General features: G+C 33.7%; 1 protein-coding gene across 7 annotated transcripts in view; it reads left to right on the top strand.

Moving 5' to 3' along the window:
- add1 (adducin 1 (alpha)) overlaps window positions 1–25453 on the top strand; it is a 39828-nt gene extending 14375 nt beyond the window's left edge. Inside the window, exons 3-18 of one of the 7 annotated variants that reach the window (XM_016548937.1) lie at window positions 1766–1928; window positions 3313–3464; window positions 3556–3636; window positions 3790–3939; window positions 4955–5098; window positions 5730–5828; window positions 6968–7141; window positions 7216–7470; window positions 12151–12246; window positions 13502–13591; window positions 13700–13717; window positions 17280–17363; window positions 17900–18056; window positions 18905–19198; window positions 20492–20572; window positions 24795–25453. In XM_016548937.1, the coding sequence (XP_016404423.1) occupies window positions 1766–1928; window positions 3313–3464; window positions 3556–3636; window positions 3790–3939; window positions 4955–5098; window positions 5730–5828; window positions 6968–7141; window positions 7216–7470; window positions 12151–12246; window positions 13502–13591; window positions 13700–13717; window positions 17280–17363; window positions 17900–18056; window positions 18905–19198; window positions 20492–20572; window positions 24795–25093 (2337 nt within the window). In that variant the 3' untranslated portion in view covers window positions 25094–25453. The remainder of the gene's footprint in view (window positions 1–1765; window positions 1929–3312; window positions 3465–3555; window positions 3637–3789; window positions 3940–4954; window positions 5099–5729; window positions 5829–6967; window positions 7142–7215; window positions 7471–12150; window positions 12247–13501; window positions 13592–13699; window positions 13718–17279; window positions 17364–17899; window positions 18057–18904; window positions 19199–20491; window positions 20573–24794) is intronic. The other 6 variants (XM_016548938.1, XM_016548942.1, XM_016548939.1 and 3 more) reach the window with 6 other exon arrangements.
- Window positions 25454–25658: the final 205 nt, after the last annotated feature.

Raw genomic sequence — 25658 nt, forward strand, 5'->3', positions numbered from 1 at the left:
TGACACTGAAGACTGGAGTAATGATGCTGAAAATTCAGCTTTGATCACAGAAATAAATTACATTTTAACAGATATTCACATAGAAAATATTAATATTAAAGATGAATAATAATTCACTGTTTTACTGTATTTTTGATCAAATTAATGCAGCCTTGGTGAGCAGAAGAGACTTCTTTCATGAACATTAGCAAATTTTAATTATCCCAAATGTTGAATGGTAGTGTATAAGAATATGGATTGATTTGTTCTTGAAACTATGATATTATTGGTTAATTTTATATTTTTTTAGCACTTACATAACCTTGATTACATCAGCAGAAAGATGGACAGTTATTATATTTTGATGAAAGTTTATAAATACAAAATTTTTTCTTCAGAATAATGTGCACTGATTAATTACAATAATACCAACCGTATTAAGAAAGTAAATAGTAATTTTTGATTTCATATTGTGTAAAATCCATTTATTTGGTTATGAAAAGTCATTAATAGACTTTTGTTTTGTAGTAATGCACATCTTCTGACTGAAACACAGTCTCTGGATTGTAAATCTGTGTGTTGATGACAGTTCATTGAGCTCTCAGTAATCCCCCTCGTGACTGACGTCTCAATATGCCCAGTGATCATATGTCTGTCTGCATATGTGTGTAAGTACAGAAGGGATTCTGTTTATGCAAGCGGACAGTCACAGACAGAATAAAGACATCTTTATCTGGGCAGGAATTGAGGGAGACACGGAAAGGCAGCTGATATTCACCCCTTCTTTACTCTTCTTGTACTCAGTGCTTGAAGGAATGAGAGAAACCAGCAATTCTCATACTTTTCAGGCCAAATACCATCTTCAATCAAGTACCACCTTCAAAGTTCCCTCTAATAATTTTCAGAATTGAGCAAATCTTTTTGAGTGCAAGTTAAAGTACATTTTAAAACTTCTCCCGATAAATAGTATTTAAATCAATTAAATGAGAATATTGTTTAGTTTTTTTATTGCTCAAATAAAATTTAAATATAAAAATAGTAAATGGTATAAAGTAAATTTAAATAGTAAAAAGTACATTTTAAAATATTTATATTTATTATTTATTTAGGTTTATCATGCAGGATGATACTATATATATATATATATATATAAATATAATTTTCAGTATTTTATTTATAGACATATAAATTTTTTTTGTACCTGTATTTCAAGTTTTGAGATTCCTGGTACCACAGTTTGAGACCCAAGAGTTGATACAGCATTTAAAGTGGATTTTTATATACTGTATGAGCCACATGATGAATAAGTCACTGATATGTGGGTTGCGTTCAGACTCCAGATGCCGGCCTGTAGAAAGTGTTTCATGTTCTTGTTAACATACATTCATACATTTTTAACGGCGCTTGACGGTGCCAGCCTGTGTCATTATCTCTCTGTCTTTCTCCAGTGAGGGGTTTATTGTGTGTTCAGCATGTTGCTATAACATTAGTTGCACTTTAGTATCGACTTAAGAGCTGTTACAGGGTAGAGAGCTGTATTTGTCCAGCTAGTGGTCTTAATAGTCCTAATCTAAAGTAATTAGTCATGCTATTGCAGTAGTAAGGATATAAGTAACAAAACACCAAGCAGTCTTATTAAATTTTACAAAGTGTATGCCACAGACACAGATGTTTCCTCCAATTATGAGTCATGTTTAGTCACATCTAGAATGTGACTCTGTTGATTTGTTAACAACGCCCTAGCAACTGTATAGTTCTGGTTGTAATTGTGTGTTCTGTGTTTCAGGCGTTCTGTGATGAGCTGGAGTCTCTGATCCAGGATCAGATGAAGAAGGGGAAAAACCCCACCAGTTTACTTGCGCTGCAGCAGATCGCTGACTTCATGACCACCAGCGTCCCCACCGTGTACCCCGCCGGCCCACAGGGAGGAATGGCAGCCCTCAACATGAGTGAGTGTGGGACTGTCCTGCGTTACTGTGTCTCTCAAGCAGTGTTACTTTAGTATCACTAATATATTAAAAATTATATTAAGATGTTTTTTATTTAGATTTTTTTTAAGACTCAAAGACGAAAAAGTGTAATACTGCTTTAAATTGTTGTTGTTCTCCCCCCCCCCCCCCCCCACAAAAAATTTTTTTTTTTTTTTTTTTTTTATTTTTTTTTTTTTTTCCGTTTTAAAGGAATGTTCTAACTGAACCAGAATTTAAATGGTCTGTTACAGTAGGAACAGTAGCAGGTGTGTTTGTAATTGGATTTCTCACTTGTTACTGCAGCTACAGAAGGAGAAGATCAGATGGTGAGTTATGAACATTCAGACATTCAGCATGATCACTATATCTTTAAAGTTGTTTTTAAATATCCTTGTTAGAAGACCTTTTAAAATGTATGGACAGTTTGGCAGTATGTGATTGTAGAAATAAGTGAAGATGGTAAAAGTGTTTGTTATGATGGTGAGATTATTTCATTATTTGGATTTGATGACACAGACTACAAGGTACGGTTATCCATAATATTTATCAAACAAATGAATGTAAATGTGTATATATTTAGAAAAACTATCTGAAAAAACTATCTGTTCTTATACTGTACCTTAGGTCTGTGGAAAAATGATCATTCCGTCATTCTGAATGGACTATATATTTGTTATATATTGTAATTTTAGTTTCAGTAAAATGTTTTAGTTAAAAGTTTTAGTAATTTTGTTTTTGTCAATTTTTTTGCATTATTAATATGCTATTACAGTTTTTATTATTTTGAAATATTTTTTCTTTTTTTATATTTTCCATTTTCATTTTATTTAGTTGTAGTAATTTCTTTTTCATTTTTATTAGTTTTGTGTTTTTTTTTCTATCCCCAAATATGTTATTTAAATATACAACTGAAAAAATTAGACATGTTAAGTATATGGTTTTTATTTACTTATTTAGTTTTGTTTATTTTAGTACTTAAAGGTAAACTAAATAAAAATTTGAAATGTTGAATTGGCAACTAAAATAAAAAGTTTTATTTTTTAATATACTTTTTTATCTTTAATAAATGGCAAAACAGCTCTAATAGATATGATATTTTTACTTAGTTTTTTATTTTAATCTTAAAATGTTAGTATTTTTGTTGTTTGTCTTTATCTCTTTTTTTTTGTTGTTTGTAGTTATTTCAGTACTTTAATTTTTTGCATTTTTTTTCCTTTAACATTTAAGTACATAAAATATTTAGGGTTTTAGTTTTAATTAATGAAAATAACCCTGTTGTAAAGTAGTGTAATGTATAAACTATATATATATTTTATGTAGAAATGGCAGAACAGCCCTAATGGACGTTTGTGTGTGTGCTTAGGTTTGGGGATGGTGACTCCAGTGAATGATCTGAGAGGTTCAGACTCCATCGCTTATGAGAAAGGAGAGAAGCTCTTGCGCTGTAAACTTGCTGCGTTTTACCGCCTGGCCGACCTTTTTGGCTGGTCTCAGCTCATCTACAACCACCTGACGGTGAGTTAGTCACCAACATATACAACACAACTCCGCAGGACATGTTATATGTGGGATTTTCAGTCAAACCTGTCTTCCTCTCTCTCCTCAGGTCCGGCTGAACTCTGAACAGGAGCGTTTTCTGATTGTCCCTTTCGGGCTTCTGTACAGTGAAGTCACTGCCTCCAGTTTGGTAACCCTGCCTTTGTTTTTCTTGGCCATCTGAGAACGTGACTGACGTCAGCCTATAAATGCTGACAGATATTATCATTTAGTGTAATATAATGCAGTGTACTACTTCTTGGAGGTAAATATTTGTATTTAGCAGTGTTGTCTGTGTCTTCAGGTCAAGATTAACCTGCAGGGGGAGATCGTAGACAGAGGCAGCACTAATCTAGGTGTAAATCAGGCTGGATTCACCCTTCACTCCGCCATCTACGCTGCCCGACCGGACATCAAGTGCATAGTACACATTCACACGCCCGCTGGCGCCGCGGTACGAGCTGGAAACTCATCTCACATAAAACCTTTCCAATTAATTCATATAAAAGTAAAAGAGATACAGTGCAAAATGTATTTAATTGTGACCAATTAAAAATAATGTCCACATGTCTATATTTTGAGGTGCATTGAGTGTCTTATTAATAAATTTAGTGAATTTTAACATAAATTAATAGATTCATGAATAAAAATGCAGTGAAATTAGTGCATAAATAGTGCAAAATGTATTTTTTCATTTACGTTTATTAAAATTAGACATGAAGTGCACCTCAACATATAAAAGTGGATAAAATTAAATCATGAAGTATTATATGGAATGTTGCAAGAAAGAAATACAGTGAAATGAGAGCATGAATAAATAGTGCAAAATGTTAACTGATTAAAAAGAAAAGAAATGGGGTGCAAAATATTTATGTGTTCACATTTCATCCATTGTCATATACAGATTGCAACATTTTATGTAATATTTCATAATTTAAGTTTGTCTACTGTTGTATTTTGAGGTGCATTTCATGTCTCATTTCAGTTTAATACACTTAAATTAATAAAATCCATGAATAAAAATACAATGAAATAAGAGCATTAATAAATAGTGCATTCATAAATTTCTTAATTTAGGTTCAGTAAAATGAAATGAAACCTGAAATGCAACTGAAAATGTAATAGTGGACAAAATTAAATTATGAAATATTATGTGAAATACAATGAAATTAAATAAAAATATAGTATAATTTTTATTTCACTATTTATTTTGCACTATTTATGCTCGCATTTCATTGTATTTTTAGACATTAATTAATTTAAGTTTGTTAAAATGAAACGAGACACAAAATGCACCTCAAAATATAACAACGGACAAAATGAAAATAAGAAATATTTGAAATTATGAAATGAAAAAAGATTACTGGGATGCAGAAATAAAACATTTCATGATAAGTATATTCCATGGTATGTTTATTTTAATTTTGTCTGTTTTATACATATTAAGCATTTGAATGATTTGCCTCCAGGTGTCTGCCATGAAGTGTGGTCTGCTGCCCATTTCACCCGAGGCTCTGTCACTGGGCGAGGTGGCGTACCACGATTACCACGGTATCCTGGTGGACGAGGAGGAGAACGTCCTCATACAGAAGAACCTGGGTCCCAAGAGCAAGGTACCATATACACACAGATTAAAGGACTATAGCACTTTATGTTGAACTTCTAGCTTCAGGCTTATCCGGTTTTATGTTGTATTAATCTGTGCACTGAAATCATTGTTTGTGAAAAACCATCATCTGATGTTAAAATCACACGCACCTTATGCATTTCCAGAAAGTGATGAGTAGAATGAATGTTGTCCAAAACGAATTGTACAAATCTAGTTATAAATAAAAGGTCTAAACATTGTGAAAATAGAAATGACTGTATATACAAGATCTTGAATTGGTCGCACAAGACTCATATTTTATAATAATTGAAAGATGGAGAATTGCCTGTTTGTGATTTTTATAAGGCTTCACTATAGGCTTGACTGTACAGTATATTTTATAGGAATGACCATAAAATTAGGCAACAGTTTTATTAGGAACTTCATTAATGAACATTTTTAAAACCTTTCTTGAAAAATTGTAGAGTTCCTATCATATATCAATCAAAAAAGAAAACTTTTTTAATATAACTTTTTGTATGTAATTCATTGTTATGATTATTTTAAATTGTATTACTCTTGAGTTTGCCATTAATGTAACATTTCTTCTTGATATGGTTTTAAATAATTAAATTAATAATTGTTTGTATGTTCAGGTGTTGATTTTGAGGAATCATGGTCTGGTGACTGTTGGAGAAACAGTTGAAGAGGCATTTTATTACATTCACAACCTGGTCACAGCCTGTGAGATTCAGGTAACCATCTACACCTATAAAACATTTAATTTGCTTTTAAAATTGAGAACTTTTAATTTGTGAAATGAGTGGGTTTAACCCTCCTGTAAGGCCTGAAATATGAAATAATAGTCAGAAAAATCTATTTTTTGAAAATGCATTTTCTTTAAATGCAACAGTTTATTTTGAACCTGTTAAAAAATCAAAAAAAAAAAAAAAGTTGCTTATGTGTATTTTGTTGAGTATCATATTTGATCCATCAGGCTTTTATGGCTCATATAGTCTGATAAAGTGAGAATATGGAGGAAAAATGAGTATGAAAGATCTTTATAACAGTATAGCAGATACTTAGATAAAATGAAAAATATCAGTTGTCGCTCTATTACATGCTATGCAGTAGAATGCTGATTGAGAGATGAAGAAATAAAGGCTCCTCAGAAGATGTGAGATGTTCTGGAGGCTTGTGAAGATCATTCCTCCGCTGAGGAACTGTGAAAGTAAAGCTTCTGGAAACAAACGCTCCTCAAAAGATCCTGAGGATCAGATTTGAGACTCTAAAACATGATTGATGGAGAATCAAGTAAAGCTGAGCTGCTTCAGTCCAGTGTTCATCCGGAGATATTACTAACAATATTTTTATATGAATTTTTTCCAAGCTTTAACAGAACACTTTATACAATTAAGGTTATATCTTTTCCCCCATGATGACCCTTACCGCCAAAATAATTAAACAAACTAAAATAAAATTACAAAAACAATAATAAGAATAAACAATTTAAAAAGAGTTAAAACAAATAAAATACAAGATAAACTTTACAATATTGTACACATTTACAAACTGACATTTTCATTGTAGGAATAATACAAATAAATAAATAATAAACAAATAAATAACTACCTAGATAATAATACAATTCAGTGCTCTTCATAGTGGTCTTTACATAAATATAAAACCAATCAACACTCCAAAGAGAAAGGAAAAATTGAAATTGCATCATATGACCCCTTTAATCACAAGCAGAAGGGGAATGTTTGTACAATCATATTTACTTGCTAAAAAAGTCAAAACTATCAATTAGGTGACAGAAGGCATGGAGTAGATTGTGTGTGTGTAACAAGTTTTGATCATTAACAGTATGCTCTCCGGTCTGAAATTGCAGGTGCGCACCCTCGCCAGTGCAGGGGGTCCTGACAACCTGGTTATGTTGGACCCAAGCAAGTATAAATCCCGGCCACGCCACCTCGAGCCGGTTGGAGACGGGTCGAGCTCGTACCCGAAGTGGCAGATCGGGGAGCAGGAGTTTGAGGCTTTGATGAGGATGCTGGATAATCTGGTAGGCTAGGGACCAAACTCTTCTTTATTGCGTCTTTTTTGACCCAACATATGACTGGGTATCTCTTTTCACAGGGCTACAGGACTGGTTATCCGTACCGTTGCCCGGCGCTGCGTGATAAAGCTAAAAAGTACAGTGACGTTGAGATTCCCCCGTCAGCCACGGGCTACTCATATGCAGAGGACAGTGACTCGGGTGTACGCTCCCCGTTAAAGCACAGCTTTCAGCGGCAGCAGCGGGACAAGACCCGCTGGCTAGCCGCCGGGCGACCCGACGAATCGGCAGAAGAGGGGCAGGATGGCAGCGGTAGCCCCAAGGCGAAGACTAAGGTGTGGACGAACATAACACACGATCACGTCAAACCCTTGCTGCAGTCTCTCTCGTCCAGTGTCTGCGTGCCAAGCTGTATTACCAACTGCTTGGTCTGTGCCAACCTTACTGTTCATAGTTTAGAAACGTACTGCTACAGAGCTAGAGAGGGCAGCTGGATAGCACCCCGACACCAGGGCAAAAAACACACTCACCCAAGTGGCTTTGGGTGTGTTTGCCGTTTTATAACTGTAGAGTCATTTCCTCTTGCAAATATTGCTTTTTTTTCTTCCTCTGACTTCTTAAGGCAAAACACCCTAGGTGAATAGGGTAAAAAAAAAAAAAAATAGTTACCAGCATACAGAGTTATTATAATTAGCTAAAACTAAAAACATTAAAAATTACTTGAAATAAATTAAACTGTAATAATAGTATATGAAAAGCCTTGTTAGTTGCAAAGGCGACATATCTCATTTTCATAACTAAAAATAAAACTGCATGAAAATTAATAAAAAATATAGGCATATTTTAAAAAAACTATAAAAATGAAAACACAACAAAATTGCAAAAATGTAAACAAATTAAAATGGAAACAGAAAATATAAAAATTAAAACTAATTTAATATATTAATATAATTTAATAGTATCTCTGTGATACTAAAATAACACTGACACCAATCTTCTACAGTTGATTGATTACATTAAGAATTGCAAAAAAAAAAAAAAAAAATATATATATAAATATATTCTAAGTTTTCTGAAATGTTATGTTTATATAGCAATATCTAAAACACATCATCTAATGAAATATGCACTAATTTGCATACATTTCCAGGTTCATTTCATTTTGTGACCTATTTGAGTTAAAGGTGAAATTCGATTTCTCTTTTTATCACTCCATAACTCAGAAAATACTGCCAACAGCCAGAAAAAAATAAATTTTCACCATGTTTAGGAATAAAATGTTATATAAATCAGTGTGAAAATCAGAAAAAAAAAACTTTATAAAAACTGGAACATGTACTGAAATTGAAATCTGCAGACACAAATAGATAAGGTGCAATAAAATAAACACTTAAAAGTGTGTTTTGGATTTCTATCCACTAGTTTGAAACAGCATGTTATGAGAAATCAAATAACCCCAAAATCTCAATAATGACCAGTGCAAGTGTTTTTTTGTTTTTTTTGTGTCTGTAGTGTCTTGCCTTAAGATTCACACTGATTTTGATTGCTTGATCACTCATTTAACCAACCTGTTACTCATAACTGTCTTTTCCGATCTGCGGGGAAGAAAATTTCTCCATTGCTTCCTGTCATTCCTCTCTAGACAGGTCGGTATGTCAATCACAGTGGCAAGCTCCTCCCCCTCTCTCACCATTGGTCGAAGAGGTGTCAGGGTTCTTTCCGGCTGCTCAGTGCATGCTGTGTTGCATGATTGATCAGATGCATTGTGGATCTTCTCCTGGAGGACCGGGAGGGTGTGGCATGTGCACAAAGTGGGTGTGGCTAATCCTTACTGCTGCTGTGGATTTTCCTCCCGTTTCTGTTGTTGCTTATTTCAGTTATTGCTTTATTTCGCACATTTTGTAAACGTTTGTGTTTTAATGGAGACGTTACTCCATTTGAACGGTTTCTTCAGAGCTTTTTAAAATAAGTAACTATCACAGGAAGCCTTGAAAAGAGGCTTTTTGTGTGGCTAATGTACTTCCTGTGTACTTAGACGCAGCGTTTAAGATAGCTGAGATACTTCACTACAGTAGAAGACGTTTATGATTTTAGATGCTTCTTTGCTTCAGAAGAAAGTGCTCTTTAGCTAAAAGCCTGTCTCCATGTCTTATTTCAGAAACATCAGAAAGCATTAGAGAGAATCCCAGAAAAAATGGTCGTATTTCATCCAAAAATCATATTACAGAAAATATGAAAGTGTATTTTGCATAGAGAAAATAAAATAAAATTTTAGGACCATTAAGATGCACCAATTATTTGCCTTGTGACATTATTTTCATGACAGTTAAGCCCCATTTTATTGCATTTCCGCTACTGGTAACTAGGCAAATGCACTGCTTAATTGCCATGAAATTAATGTCATAATGGAAAAAAAAAGGTTTCTGAAAACAGGCTTCATTTTCTTTATGCATCGTGTTCTTTCTATTTTGAAAGCATTTTGATCAATGTAGTACAAATTAACTTTAGTTATGCTTTCAACTCCTATAGGACTTTTTTTTTTTTTTTTGATTAGCTCATGAAGATTTTTAATGACCTGATTTAGTTTGTTAATTTTTAATTTAATTGCTAAATAATTGCTATAAACCTTTTGTATTTTATTATTATTTTTATATTTAGCTGCATTTTAACGTTTTCTGCCATGAAAATAGCTGACATGGCATTAAATTAATTAGACTAGCAAATCTTTCAATTTTGGGGTGAAACGTGAAATGTTTTTGACAGTTTTTGCCTAGATGTAGGGCTGCAGCTAAAAAGGCTGCTAAGGAAAAAACAAAATACATTTCTTTGAAGGCAACCTAGGAATATCAGAGAAATAGCAGCTCTATCTGTGGGAGAAAACGCTCGGCTGCTTATATTTATGGAGTCGTGGCTTGCCGTTTGATGACTCCATGTTCTTTCCTTAAACTGCTTAAAAACATTTGTGTTGGCTTTTTCATTTCTCTTTTCTATTTTTATGAGTTTCCTTTTCCTCCTCCTGAATTGGACTTACCTTTTCCTGAACTCTTCCTGAGCATGAGTGTATTTTAACTTTCAAATTTCAAAATCATCCAAAAAAGGAAAAAACATTGGTTCATGAGTGGTTGTTAACTCTCCGAACGATTGTCTCTAGTTGGGGGAGAGCGTGTTGTGTTGTGGGGCTCTAATCGTGATCAGTGAGTATTTCATGTTTACGTGTTCATCCCATGTGCCCCGTTTCTCCAGCGCCCATACGGAAACCCTTCCTCATGACTTTTGGTTCCGTGCTGAAAGCATTTATTTCATTTTGGTAAAAGCAAGTAACTCATTGGCTACTCATGCTATTCTTACCCAGGCCAAATGCTAACTATCTTTGCTTCAAAAATATTTAGTACTTGCTGTTCATCTTTATTTGAAATTTACAGTCCATTAATTCCATGTATCAGAGCTTTTGGAGTAAACCTCCCAAACCTTAAGCTGAAACTTCACAAACTGAAGTTTATCTTTTACTTGTATGTTTTAAGAAAAGTTGGACGTAAATCTGTCCTTCCTTACAGAGTCTGTGTGTGTGTGTGCTTTTCTCTCTCTTACAGTGTGTGTGCAGGGTTCAACATTATTCTTCCCAAATACTTGACTGTCAGACAAGCACAACAAATCATTTTCTGTTGCTTATACTTTTGAATAATCTTTTAAGAATAATGTTTAATAATGTTTTAAATAGGTCATCATTTAGCAATTAATTTAAAAATGATGCCTTAATATATTTGTTTGTAACTTCAATCAACATTTTTAGTTTGAGTTTGTTTAGTTTGCAAATTGTATCTCACTTAGTTGTGTAATATCATAAGTTAAGTGAAATATATTTATGTATTGCTTTTCACATTGCACATTTTCAGAGCATCATTACAGAAAAAATATTGCAGTAATAATGTCTTAAATTAGTAAAATTTTAGCAGTTCAATTAAAAAAATGCCTTTATGTATAACTTGTCACACTTGGTTGTGTAATCTCACAAGTCAATTTAAATGTATTCATCTAGCGCTTTTCACAATGCTCATTGTCTCAAAGCAACTTTACAGCAAATAATTTCTTAAACAAGTCAACATTTATCAATTCATTTAAATGATGCCTTAATATATTTTTCTGTAATGTCATTTGACATTTTCACTTATCCTGGTTTGTTGTTTAGTTGCAAATTATATCACAGTTAGTTGTGTAATCCCAAAAGTCAAGTTAAATGTATTTATAATGCACGCTTTTCACAATGTCTCAAAGCAGCGTTACACACAAATATTGCTGTAATGTCTTACATAGGGCAGTATTTAGCATATTTGTCTAACATGGTTTTTGTGCTTGTCCTGGACAGTATTAATGTTGAACTATGTGTGTGTGTGTGGGATTTTCTGGCTGTCCACTCACGCCTCTGTCCACTGCCTAAACACAAGAACAGCTTCTGCCTCACCACCCCACCTCACACCTGCCTCCCTCGTGGTCTATCATCCTCTTAAATCTTCTGCTCTTTTCTTTCTTTTCTTTTTAGCCTTTTCTGTCCTTACTATATGCCCAACGGCAGTATCAATGATGATGAGGGCCGTGGCTCCCATGACACTGATGTTAAATAAAGTTTATAGAGTTAGTTATATTTATAATCAGATTTATTCTGGTGAATGTCAATAAATGCAGACTCCAAGTGGTATAATATGATATTTTATTGGTACGAGTTTAAGTTTATCTTAAGGTAATTTTTACTAATGAATTACTTTGGAAATTTTGAATTTAGAATTTTTGTGCGTTACAATGTTGCACAAGGAGTTTCAGATTTTCAAATGTACATCATCATTGGTTCGTTGCTCAGTGGACCATTATAATTGACCAGTTATGTTATAGATCTGATTTGTGTTTATTTGGTATTGTTTGAGAGGCATGATTTAATCTTTTGTTAAATTTTTTTTATTTGATTTATTTAGAATGTTCTTTATTTTTGGTTTATTTGAATGGCTTTGCTTTGATAATTTCAGTGGACTAAGGAGGACAGTCTCCGACAGGCAGCTGTGGCCAATCAGTTTGTCCCTATGAACACCAACCCCAAAGAAGTCCAAGAGATGCGCAACAAGGTCTGAACCTTTTTATCATTTAGATTAACGACATTTCGATGATGATAATGCAAAAACTGTATTAAAGGAATACTTCAACCAAAAATGAAAATTTGCTGACAACTTCCTCACCCTCAGGTCATCCAGGATTAGGGATGTAACGATTAACCGCGAGCCGGTTGAAAATCGATTCAAATATGTGACGATTCAAATCGGTTGAGATGCTAAACAAATCGCGATTCAGTTAGGGGTAAGAGTTTATATGAACGTATGTCTGAGGGGGACTTACTGTCTTTAGAAAAGGTTAGATGGTATTTTTTCTTTTCCTCTTGCCTCTGTATAACGCATATTAAAGTTCATAAGTGCAGCACTGCTTTGTTTACAGCGGAAACCAAGGAAAAGCTTTAAGCGCCACCTGCTGGCAGAGAGTGAATCTTTGTCTCATTCAGCTCATCCGCTGTTTCATGCTGATATTTTTATGTATAGTTTCATAAAACTGAAGTCAACCATTCTGTTTTTGCTTCAAATTTCAAAATTATACAATGTAATCTTAGATTAAAACAGAAGACAAAACCTTAAACAAATTCATCATTAAGACATTTTTAACTTCAAACTGTTGCTTCTGGCTAAAATACCTAAAATCCTCCATCCAAAATATTGCTTTCTCTCTAGTGATAAAGTGGTCTGGTCTGAATCAGGAGAGAAATCTGCACAGATCAAGCACCGTTTACTAGCCAAAACAGTTTAAAAACAAATTGTTGGTCCATTTTCATGTGAGAGGACAACTGGAGCCATTTCCTATTGTCCCCTCAAATCAAAATGCTCCAAAATATTAAGGCTTTCTCTAGTGAAAGTCCAAAACAGTTTATTATGGATTATAGACTCGTATTTTGGCTGGAAGCAACCAAAATTAAGATAACTTACTGATAGATTTGTTTCTTACAAACTTGCAGCTTTTGGCTTCACAATATGTTAACTGATGGACTGGAGTGGTGTGGATTATTGTGATGTTTTTATCAGCTGTTTGGACTCATTCTGACGGCACCCATTCACTCCAGAGGATCTATTGGTGAGCAAGTGATGCAATGCTACATTTCTCCTAATCTGATAAAGAAACAAACTCATCTACCTCTTGGACGGCCTGAGGATGTGGACATTTTCAGCACATTATCATTTCTAGGTGATGTTTTGTAAATTGTATATTAAAACACTACTGTCTTTTATCATATTTCCGTAGTTATAGTTTCATATTAACAGTGATTTTTACCTCCCTCAGATCCGTGAGCAGAATCTGCAGGACAAAAAGACGGCAGGTCCACAGTCGCAGGTGCTCACGGGTGCCATGGTGGACCGTTCGTATGTCCAGGTGAGTCTGGTACATCTGCACTTCTGTTCCTCCCCATAGATCCAACATATTCTGTTACTGGCGTTATTCCAGTGTGTGTAACCGTTGAATTGTGTCTTTTGACCCCAGAGAATGACTATATGGCACGTAAGTAAACCACACGACCAGCAAGCCAGAGCTGTGTCCATTTTCTTTTGTTCTGATTGGTTTGCAGTGCCATGTTTGCCCTTTTTCTTTCATTTTTCTGTTGGATTCATTGACTGTAATAGAAACTAAACAGGATGATACTGTTGTAAATTTAATTTTTCATAACACATGCAATAATAATTCTGCATGTCTCACATGACATTTGCCGCCCTGAGCTGCTAGTCAGACCAGTTGTGTCTGTATAACTAATGTTTTACTCTTTTGTATTTTTATTAAAAATAATTAACTAATTACTTAATTTTTACTAGTTCTAGAAGTATTTTTCTGTTCAATTTCTCCATAGGTGTTAAAAAAAAAAAAAAAATTTATTTTAACTATGGAAGCCCGTTTTTGTCATGGGGGGGAAAAAAATCATATATCCTGTGGCAGAAACAAGCTTCCATAAAACACCAATGTCAGATACGCTAATTTGCTTGAACACACCATTAGTTCATAAGTAGTTCGCTATTGTAATTCAGCTATTGAACATCTGACTCCCACACATGGTTTTAACAAAAGCATAAAGCATTGCTTACAAACCTGAGTTCATGTTAGATCAGACTTGAAAGGTTTATATGTTTTTGCTAAAAACAATTTCGGTATGGAGGTGGCAGTTTTACTTCCATCTAGGGGTGTGCGATATGACGATTTTTGATCGTGGACGATAAAAATGTCTCCACGATCTGCTTTTGAAGAAATATCGTAGTATCGTGCTACAGCACACATTCTATCAACCGCAGTTCTGGCGCCTCCGTCTTAATATACTGTACAATGCTACATACATTCACATCAGTGTTAACTCAGCGGTAGAGTTACTCTCACGGGACACTGCACTTATTCACAATCACAAAAGTAGATTTTTTTGGATCTGCTTTAAAGCCTTACTGGTTAAACGTTTCATTCACGTGCTGTTCTGACATGCACTTTTTCTGAGCGCCTACACCCGAAGCGCATGCACTAAAAGGCCTGTTAAACAGTGCCTGATTACTGAACTAAGTTATCCTTTGCGCTAATACTGTCAAAACACACAAGGTTTACATATAGACTCAGTTGGTTATGTCTAATATGAAAGTAAACAGTTGAGAGAAAAACGGATACGTTCCTGTATATTAGATGTGTGCAGGTCTTAAAGGGACAGTACTGAACATGCTGCCGACTGTCATTAAAGGGATAGTTCACCCAAAATGTAATTTCTGTCGTTATTTACTCACTCACATGTTGTCCCAAACCTGTATTAATTTCTTTCTTGTGCTGAACACAAAAGAAGATATTTTGAAGAATGTGGGTAACCAAACAGTTGCTGGTCCACATTGAATTTGATAGTAGGAAAAAAATTATATTTGGTTTTCCACGTTCCTCAAAATAGCATTTATGTTCAGCAGAAGAAATAAACTCATTCAGGTTTAAAACATCTTTTGAGTGAGTAAATGATGGTATAAAAATAAAACACTATGACAGAATTGACAGACTGATGACAGTTTTTTTTCTTATTTTTGGGTGAACTATTCCTTTAACGTTAATAAAACAACAAAACGCAAAGAGAAAAATCACTCACTACTCTTGACTGAAAAACTACTACTATCACTACTCTTTAATACAGCTGCTTTAGGAATCAATCAATATAGTGTTTTATTTTTATATTTGTTCATTCAATTTCTTGAATGCTCCTGCTAAATACACCTATTGTACCTGAAAATAAAACACTGTTTGTTTTATTTGTATATTATGTGTAGTTGTAATGTGTATTTTTGTTCTTATTTTTTTATAAAAAAGATAAAATAATGACAGATTTTTATCTTCGCCCACTTTGGCCTAAATATCCGCCATTCTTTTTAAATATTTTGTTACATTGAAAGGATTTTCTTTATAATTTGGAAATTAGTTTGGCTGTAGTTTTAATAAAAAAGATAAAATAATGACAGGTTTTTATCTTCGCCCACTTTGGCCTAAATATCTGCCATTCTTTTTTTTATTATTTTGTTACCTTGAAAGGCTTTGTCTTTATAATAGGGAAATTAGTTTGGCTGTAATGCTCAGACATCTTGCAAAATAGTAAAACCAACATGACAAAGAATTGTGATAAAATCGTGATATTTCTAAAAAAAAAAAAAAATCGTGATATGATATTTTTCCATATCGCCCACCCCTACTTCCATCTCCTTTTGAGCTCTATTAGAGTCATTTCAAAATACTCTAAATGCTTTAAAAGAGGATTGCTCAGAAGTGTGTTTGCTACTAACCATCAGATCATTCATCTAATCCACTCAAGTGCAGCAACACAATTCTAAACCAAATCTTCAGGCCTTTGAATACGGTTTCAGCTGAACATTATTTATATGCAGTCCCATGGTCCTTTTGTTATTGTTTGTGAGCAGCAGTATGAATCTGTGTGTGGTTTTACACATATGTTTGGTTTCTGGTGTTGCAGTGCATGACTCTGAGCCATGAATTCACCGTCTTACTCCAGCCTGCCCATACGCTTCTTTAGGAAATGCTTTCTGCATGTCTGTGTGTGTGTGTTTGGGTCATGAGTGGGTGTGTGTTTAGTTTTATTGATATTTTGAGTTAGTTTTAATTTTTATGTTACATTTTTTTTTTTTTTTGTTAAAGATTTATTTTGGGCATTTTCGCTTTTATTTTGATTGGACAGTGTAGCACGAATTCAGGATGCCCAGAGCGCAATGGCCCTACATGTCATTCCATTTTCATTGTAATTTTATTTAATTTTACTTTTTTTTTTAATTAAATAATTTCTTAAATTTTTTTAATTTTAATAAAAGTTTTAGTAATTTGTTTTCATCATCTTTAATCATGTGTATATAGTTTTTAAAAATTCTTATTTTCATTTTAGTCATTGTAGTACTTCAAGTTAAACTAAATGAAAGTGAGAAGTATTTATATTTTATAGATTTTATATAGATTTTAAGTTTATTAGGAGCAGTTGTTGTTACTGTTAGGCCTAGAGACTTAATTTAAATGCCTCTGATCTGCACTAAACTACATTGTGATAGTCCTGTTATATATTATTTATTTTTGTTACTTTTGTTTTTATTAATCTTGCTCGTACAGCTCTTTGGTCAGCAATTGCTGTTTTTAAATGTGCTATAGAAATTAATAAGCTAAACTAAATTGAGTAATACATATGACACAGTTATTAAAATTACTCTGTTGCATGTTAATTAATTACATTTTGTTTTATTTAGTGGTTGCTTTTATCCAAAGTGATATTTTTCTAAATATGTATTTTTTTTATATAAAAAAAAAAAAGAAACGTGCACAGATTAATTGTTCAGGATAAGCTCAATAATATGTGTTCAGAAAATAGATGAATAGGTGAATTTTCATTTCACGTTAACTTTAAGCCCTTGTGTGTGTGTGTGTGTGTTTAAGAGTGAGAGGAAGGTCTTCTGCTTGTATGCATTGGTTCTGGCTTGCATCATTACTGAGCGTGTAGGATTATGTTTTGTGTGTGGTCAGTAATTGTGGTGGGGTTGTGCACTGCTCACCGGCTCTACTGTTACAGGACGCTCCTCTCTCTGACTGTACGGACTCTATTGATGGCATTGACCCTTCAGAGAGCTTTAGTCCCTCTAGGTCTATTCGAAAGGTACATCCTGCGATGATACTGTAATGTCTGAAACATCAAACCACACACAGTTTCAATACTGTATCAGACAATAACATTCAGGGCCTTTTGTTAAAAAGATGAGTCGTCAGTGCTGAATTCAAAACTCTCATTAGCTTTCTATTGATCTTAATCATAGCAGATTAATCTACCAAAAAAAGACAAGGCAGTGAGAAACTGAAAGCACATTTTATCAGCTGTACATGTACTTTCAATTTTCCCCTCACAGTCTGTTTTCATTTGTGTTTTAATAATTGTACTTTGACTAAGGTCTATGCTGGGATTTTGAGTTTTTACTAAAATAACAATGAATAACAAGGCTTTTATAATAAGTTGAATACAGATTTAAGTGGGATGTATATATAAATGAAGCATCAAGTTCATCCTAAACTCTCTTATTGGATGACATTTATATGTGAAGTGTCCCACTTGTATTCACCCCATTTTAACATTTTGATACCACCTTTTGTCGTAGGTTTGCATAAACTGTTTTTTTCCCCTCCTTTTTTGTCCTGCAGGGAGAGCTAGTGACCGCGTCTAAAGCTATCATTGAGAAGGAGTACCAACCACGCGTCATCGTCAGTAAAACTGGACCAAACCCCTTCAACAAGCTCACAGACCAGGAGCTAGAAGAGTATCGCAGGGAAGTGGAGCTCAAGCAGAAGGGCCCAGAAGGTAAGAACTCAAATAATGTAGAATCAACACGTTTCTCCTCGCAGAAACTGATACAGGTGACAAAAACATCCTGTGATGCTGCTTTCAAGTCATCCTGACAAGGTTCTACATATTTACATGTTTCTTTAAAAAAAATTTTTTTTTTTACATATTCTCATTTACATATCAGTTCGGAAATCAGAAGTAGAAACTAACTGAAAATTATTTTTGTCTGATTTTCAAGTACTAGATATTCACGGCTGTTCGAGTAATATATATATATGTATTGTTTCTTCTGCTCACCAAGGCTGCATTTGTTAGATCAAAAATACAGTAAAACAGTAATATTGTGAAGTATTTCTATGTTTTCCATGGGAATATATGTTAATGTAATTTATTGCTGTGATTTTCAGCATCATTACTCCAGTCTTCAGTGTCACATGATCTACAGAAATCATTCTAATATGCTGATTTGCTGCTCAAGAAACATTTCTGATCATTATCAATGTTGAAAACAGTTGTGCTGCCTAATATATTTGTGGAAACAGTGATACATTTTATTTTTCAGGATTCTTTGATAAAGTTCAAAAGAACAGCTTTTGAAATGGTAATCTTTTGTAACATTATAAATGTCTTAGCAATCACTTTTGATCATTCTAATGCATCCTTGCTGAGAAAAAGACTTAACCTCAAAACTTAATAACCTCAAACTTTAGCACAGCAATGTGTGTATATATAATATATTTAATATGTTTTTTGGAATTATTTGAGCAATAGTATGAGCACAAGTAATTTCAGCCAAACAAACTCATTGGGTGCACAAAGATTTGTGTAATGTTTTCGATTTATTGCACGTGAATCCTGTGCAGCCCAACAGTGCCCACCGCAGGTCAGGAGAGAAACTGTTGTATTGCATCTAGCACAGGTCGAGGAGTCGTCCTCGGCCCCCGAAGAAGCCCAGACTCCAGACGTCACATCCACGCAGGAAAATGAGGATCCGCAGGCCACCACGGCCCCTCCACCCTCCATAATCGAATCGGGCCACGCGTCGGGTCAGGACAGTCCGGCGGATGCTCCAGGATCCCCTCATAAGGAGTTTCATTCCGCTGTGCTGAAAGCTCTGGGCTGTGACGCGGAGTCTGAGCGTGATGGGCCGTCTGCAGGTATCGCCTGCCATCTGCCTGAGGAAGGCTGCTCTTTTTGGGTTTATTCTGACTTTGCTGGGCTCTTTTTCTTTCTTCCTGTCTCTCGCTGTCCCTGGTTCCAAATCTTGGTGATCCAACATGCCTGTCTGCACCCATCCCACACTTCTCCTGGCAAACGTCCCGTACCAAAACACCCTGCTCTGGATCTGTAAACAAAGACTGTGTAAGCCTCGTCCGCTCTTGCAATCTTAATCCTGGACTGCGGGCTCTTCGCTGTCCTCTGAAGTGGGATTTGCTGCTCTTCTTGTTGGGGTTTATTTCTATATTCTTGTATTAATGAACCTCACTGTGGTGTCTCTAATGGACGTCTCTGAGTCTGATGTGTGAGATCTGACAAACGTTGTTTCCTGGTTCTCCAGAGGTTTTCTTTTTTTACTTTATAATGCAGATGAATGTTGTTTATTATATGATATAATTATATAATATGCTGTTATAATATATAGTGATTTGTAAACTGATACAATACTATACTACTGATACTGTAGTTTTTAGTATCATTAATAATATTACTACTGTAGTTTTTTTTTTATTGGTGTTAATTTTTATATTATTTTTAATTTGTTAAATTTTTTATATTTTTTAAAGGATTATTAATATACCATTATTATGTTTTTAATTAATATTTAGAATCTGGTTATTTTTATATTCATTTTTTCATTTTATTTAACATTTTTGTTGTCTTTTTGTGTGTGTGTGTTTTTAGTATCATTTAATATACTATTTGTATTAATAGTATATTAAATGTTTTTGTTTTTTTATTGTTGTTTTTTTTATTTTACTCGGCTCAATTTTACCATATTTACATTAGGGATGCACAATATTATCAGAACGTTATCGGAATTGACCGGAATTGAAATGTAAACATCGGCAATGGCCCAACATGAAACATAATGCCGATATGCCGTGCCGATAAGACGAATAACTCATGTGCTCAAGTTCTGCTAGCGATAAGATCTCTGCACAGGAGAGACTTGGTGTTGTTTCCAAACAAAAGGAAATATATCCGTTATCGGCATCGGTTATTGTCTAAAATAAGTTAAAAAAATATCGGTATCTCGGATATTGGCAAAAATCCAATATTGTGCATCCTTTATATGCATTTCACAGATTTTTTTTGTTTTCCATCAATCAATGTAAAAAGTGCACTGATTCCATGTGGACGTGGATATCATCCATAGTGTTTTGGTGTCAGATCTGTGCATTTGAAAAGGTTTACAGACTGGACTGTAATGCTGCTTGTGTTCTCTCTAGGTCAGACACCGGAGGTTGAAGAGGGGAAAGTTCCCAGCGCCACCTGCACTCCTCCCAGCTCACCTTTGCGTGTGGAGGAAGGTACGTCTATCCGATCAGACTGCGTCTCTCTGAGCATGAGCCGGTTCTAGGCGGCTGATGTCTGCAACATAATGCCTGATGTGTGTCTTTGTTTGTTAATTAACATTTTTAGACATTTATTACTGTTCGTAATAACAGACCAAAGGGCATCATTAATGTTTTGTTTTTGTTCCCCTCCCCCATAATTATAAAATAGTCTGGCCTGACACTTTTACTGTGTTTTTGTACAGTTAGTGCAGTGCAGAACTTCAGACAACTGATTTAAATCAATTTTAATGGAAGATTAGTGGGAAAAAAAAGATTTAAAAAAAATTATTATTAAAATTAAAAATAATAATATTTTGTTTTTATTTTACCCCTTAGGTTTTTTTTTTTTTTAGGAAGCTTTTTTTTTTTAAATCTTAATTTTTACAATTTGTTTTTTTATTCACCCTCTTGGTCTTTATTACTATGGATTACACCCTTCTTATTAAAACAGGAGCTGTTATATTGAGATTATAAAATAAACAATGCTTTATAGGTAAGGATGCACCAACCAATTTTCACCTTTTTTGACATTGATACCAATAATGGAGAATTATTTTAATGAAATTAATTATTATTAGTAGTAGTATTATAATAAAATAATATATGAAGAATAGGCCATTATTATAAATGTTGACTATATGTCTTTTTATAACAAATAGAACAAAAAGTAAAATAAAATGTTTAAATAAACATTTAAAAAAACTTAGTTTTTTTTGTAAACTTGTTTTTTTTTCTGATAAATCTGACATTCATTCTGCTTGTTTATTCAATACTGATAAAGTCACTAGTAAATCATGCAACTGTAGTCAATTTGTAGTATTTTAAGGCCTCTAAAAGTTCAAATTTGTATTAAATTCAGGTGTAATCCGATCTAAGAAATGTCTTCTAAATCGCCTGTCTTAAATGTTCTCATTCACCCTTCATGCTCATTTCTCTGGGGTCTTTAAGAATGGCTTGGCAACCATTCTTTACTTCCGGTGGTCTGTGTGTCTCTTTACGGTTTCTGTTCATTTCTTTTTAATTTAACCCCGGTGGCTGTGATTTGATCTGCATAGACATTCTCTCTCTACTTGTGCTTTTTCTTCTTCGTGGCTGCGTCACAATCAGGAGATGGAAATGCAAAAGAGTACCTGTTACCATAGTAAGTACCTCACCCCTCCACACCTGAGTTTGTTTTCCCGCTGCATGGCTTCACTCAGCTCACTCCTCTGCTGTCTAACTCTCATCTTCTGTCCTCGCTTTCCTCTGAGATTCATTTGTTGTGAGGGATGATCTGCACCGGAGTCATACGGCCCATTACCGCAGTAAAATGGGTTGCAAACGGCGTTTCAAATAATGTGAAACTGCATTTGTAACTCATTTTAACTTCTGTAATGTGACTGATTTTATCAGGATTTAATTGGATGTAAACCTGTTGATATTATTGATTAATTTTTCTCTTCCGTACTGTCACAACAATTTTTTTGTATGAGCTGGAAGTTGTTAAATTTAATGTAAAATTTTAATAAAGCACCTATTTTTTTCCCCTATAAAATAACATTTTATCTTGTGTAATGTGACTGATTTTTATCCATCAGGATTTGATTGGACGTAAACCTGTTAAACTATAACATTATTGCTATATTACTTTTCCATGCTGTGAAAACTATTTTTTTTACATTTCATAGGAGGAGGAAGTTAATGAAATTGAATTAAAATGTATAATAAAAAGCAAGCAGTTGTTTTCCCTAAAATAACATTATACTTCTAAAATGTATCTGAATTTATCCATCAAGATTTGATTGGATGTGAACATTTTATACTATGACATTATTGATTAATTTTACTTTTCAATACTTTTTTTTTAGCTCTGACAAAAACATTTTCATAGGAGGAGGAAGTTAATAAAATGTAATAAAGAAATTAATAAAAACCAATAAATTTTTCCACATTTAATTTCTATAATGTGACCAATTTCATCAGGATTTGTTTGGATTAGTTAGACCTGTTAGTCTATGACATTATTATTTTACTTTTCCATCTTTTTTAGTTCATAAGAGGAAGTTATTAAATTTGAAAGAAAAAATTTGGCAACACTTGAAGCCTTACGTCTAATGCATTATAAATATATTCATATTGTATGTTATAACGCATTATATCTTTTCATAAATAATTGTAATCAAAGTTAAAATGCATTTAAAAATTTGCAGATTCCTTATATCTGAAATTGATTGGTTGTCATGAGTTTTAATGTATTATACTAAAGTTGTAACAGTGAATAGATGCGTATTATAATGCTATTCTGTCATAATCATACAGTGCATTATAAGGTGCGTTACAAGGCTTAACTAATGCATTAAAATACTTGTATATATAAAGGCTTCGAGTAAAGTGTTACCAAACTTTTTTTTTTTCCAATGAAATAACATGTTGAATTGGCATAGTAAGACTGTTACAAGGCTTAACTAATGCATTAAAATACTTTTATATATAAAGGCTTCGAGTAAAGTGTTACCAAACTTTTTTTTTTCCAATGAAATAACATGTTGAATTGTGCATAGTAAGACCAAAGACACTTTTCCTTATTATAGATATCATTTTTTTAATGTCATTTTATTGGTAAAACACTTGATAGATGTAATAATTAAGACGATGTTGTTCAAGCTACCTGGAGTTCGGTGAGATCATGCTAGCAACAAATCTCTCCCTAGAAACTTCTACATTTTTCCTCTTTTTAACTTGTATAACAATACCAATCAAGGATCTTTAATATGCATTTTTAATGCAGTCTAGTATTGCTTCAGCAGAACAGGTAATGTATGAATATTACGCTTCTGGTCTGGCTCTCCATTCAGATGCACAGTGTTTAAAAATCTCTTTCTCTGTTTATGACTGTTGACGCGGCGTGCGGTTGGTTCATCTCTGTAGATATCAGATAGTAGTGAGCGTTATTTATGTATGTCTTTGTTGATTGCTCTCAGTGAGAGCTGAAATGTCTAATATAAATGTCTTATTTATGAGTGTGTTTTGCGTTTGAAGAGCTCAGATTGAATCCGTTTTGATGCTGAAGTGCATGAGCCTGATGTTTCTGATGTAGCTGAATAATATATTTTAGGATTCGATTGGCAGAAAAATATCCAGGTTACTGTATTAAACGATTTAATCTGCCTCTAATGGTCTTTAATAGTTTGCAGATAAGATGTTGATTTTTATTTAAGGAACAAGTAATTGTTGTAAGATAATTTGATTTAATATAACTGATAATATACTTGATTAACACAGTTGAGTTGAGTAATCAAATAGTGAGTAATATTGAAAAATTCGATTATTTTAATATATATATTATATCAATATTACATTAAATTGTTCAATTGATCTACATAACTAATATTTTAAATATTTTATCTGTGTCTTGAATTCATTTGTAAAACATAAATATATTGAAATTATAGTATAGTACTCTTGATTCTTGGGATATTTATTTAAAGTTTGAGATGTATATAATTTAATAGTAGTAATGAATTTGAATAATAATTTAATCAATTAACACAGTTGTCAAGCAAACAAGTAGTGAGTTAAAGTATATTAGTGTATAATATATCGAGTGAGTATTATATTAATTTTTTCACTAGTCTAAATGTCTTTTTATGTACTTTTTTATCATCTAATATTTGAATGGTGTCAAAAATAAATTTTTACAACATAAATATATTGCAATAATGATTGAAATTGTAGTACTTTTCTTAGGAATATTTATTTAAATTGTTGTTAAAAATATATGTTAATGTAATAATATAAATAATGTAATTTAATATATATTAAAATATCATTTTTGAGAGTCCTGTATTTTTTTTTCAAAGCATTAATATTTACAATTGCTTGAATCTAGATCTTAATTTTGCAAACTAGGCAAAGTTTTTCATGATCCACTCTGAAACTGGTTGTTTAGTACTAGTTAGCTAGTAGTTAGTTTTTGTTAATTAGATGCATGCATTGGGTTGCAAGTGTTTCATGCTCTGGCAATTTGGTAATTAAAGTTAAAGATTAGCATCTATATTTGGACATCAGTGTAGTTTTGCAGGAATTCCATGGTCTGTTTCTCAGAGGTTTTCACGCTTCATGCATAAAGAGCCAATTGTTGAGCGCTGGATTTTCCCCTGGCCGGTTTGAGCTGATCTACAAACTCACTGTTATCTTTTCCCATCCTCCTCCACAGAGGCACAACAGGAACAGACGTCTAAAGACGAGAGTGACGCCGCCACTTTAAGACAGACCCTCCCCGATCTGACCCCCGATGAAGCCTCAGAAGTTGCCGCCCTCCCCGCAGAAGACCCCGCCCCCGGACAGTCTGACTCCGCCCCTCAGCCTGAGGGGGAGGAGCCTGTCGCCGGGGACGATGCGGCTGGTGATCATGGCAGCGACGAATCGCCCAACAAATCCCCGTCAAAGAAGAAGAAAAAGTTTCGCACCCCGTCGTTCCTAAAGAAAAACAAAAAGAAGTCTGAAACCCAGTGAGGAAGCTTTGCTCAGGCGTTCGGCAATACCTTTTCTTTCAATCGATTTGCTTTTGTACTGTGTTCACATTTAGTGTGTCGATCTTTTTATTAAAGCCTCATATTGTTTTTATTCTTTTAATAAATGCTGGCTGAAGTGCACTGTAAAGTGCAGCTCGTTAAGCATGTTCCACACACGTCTGTTTTTATAAAGAAAATCTCAATCTGAATACCAATAACCACTATAATGTATCGGAAATGTATCAGATGTTATTGTTAGAGGAAATTAATTGATGAAAGAGTTCCTCCTGGTGTTCAATTAAAATCTTTGCTCTGCTGCATGTTTATGATTTTTCAAATCACGTCTGTTAACTTAAAAAAACAAAAAAACATGGATAATAGTCTGATCAGCGCAGATTTGTTTCTCGGATGGAAATCGAATGAGTTTTTGAAATGGGTGAATCTCACAAAACATGTTTATCACACATTTCACCCCGAAGTCAAAGCAAAGAAGTCATTTTTTGTTTCCTTTAAAGAAAATGAAGCCTTTATTGTGATATTTTCATAACAAATAAGCACACTTTCCT

This window comes from Sinocyclocheilus rhinocerous, unplaced genomic scaffold, assembly GCF_001515625.1.
Source record: "Sinocyclocheilus rhinocerous isolate Xijiao unplaced genomic scaffold, SAMN03320098_v1.1 scaffold824, whole genome shotgun sequence".
NCBI lineage: Eukaryota > Metazoa > Chordata > Actinopteri > Cypriniformes > Cyprinidae > Sinocyclocheilus > Sinocyclocheilus rhinocerous.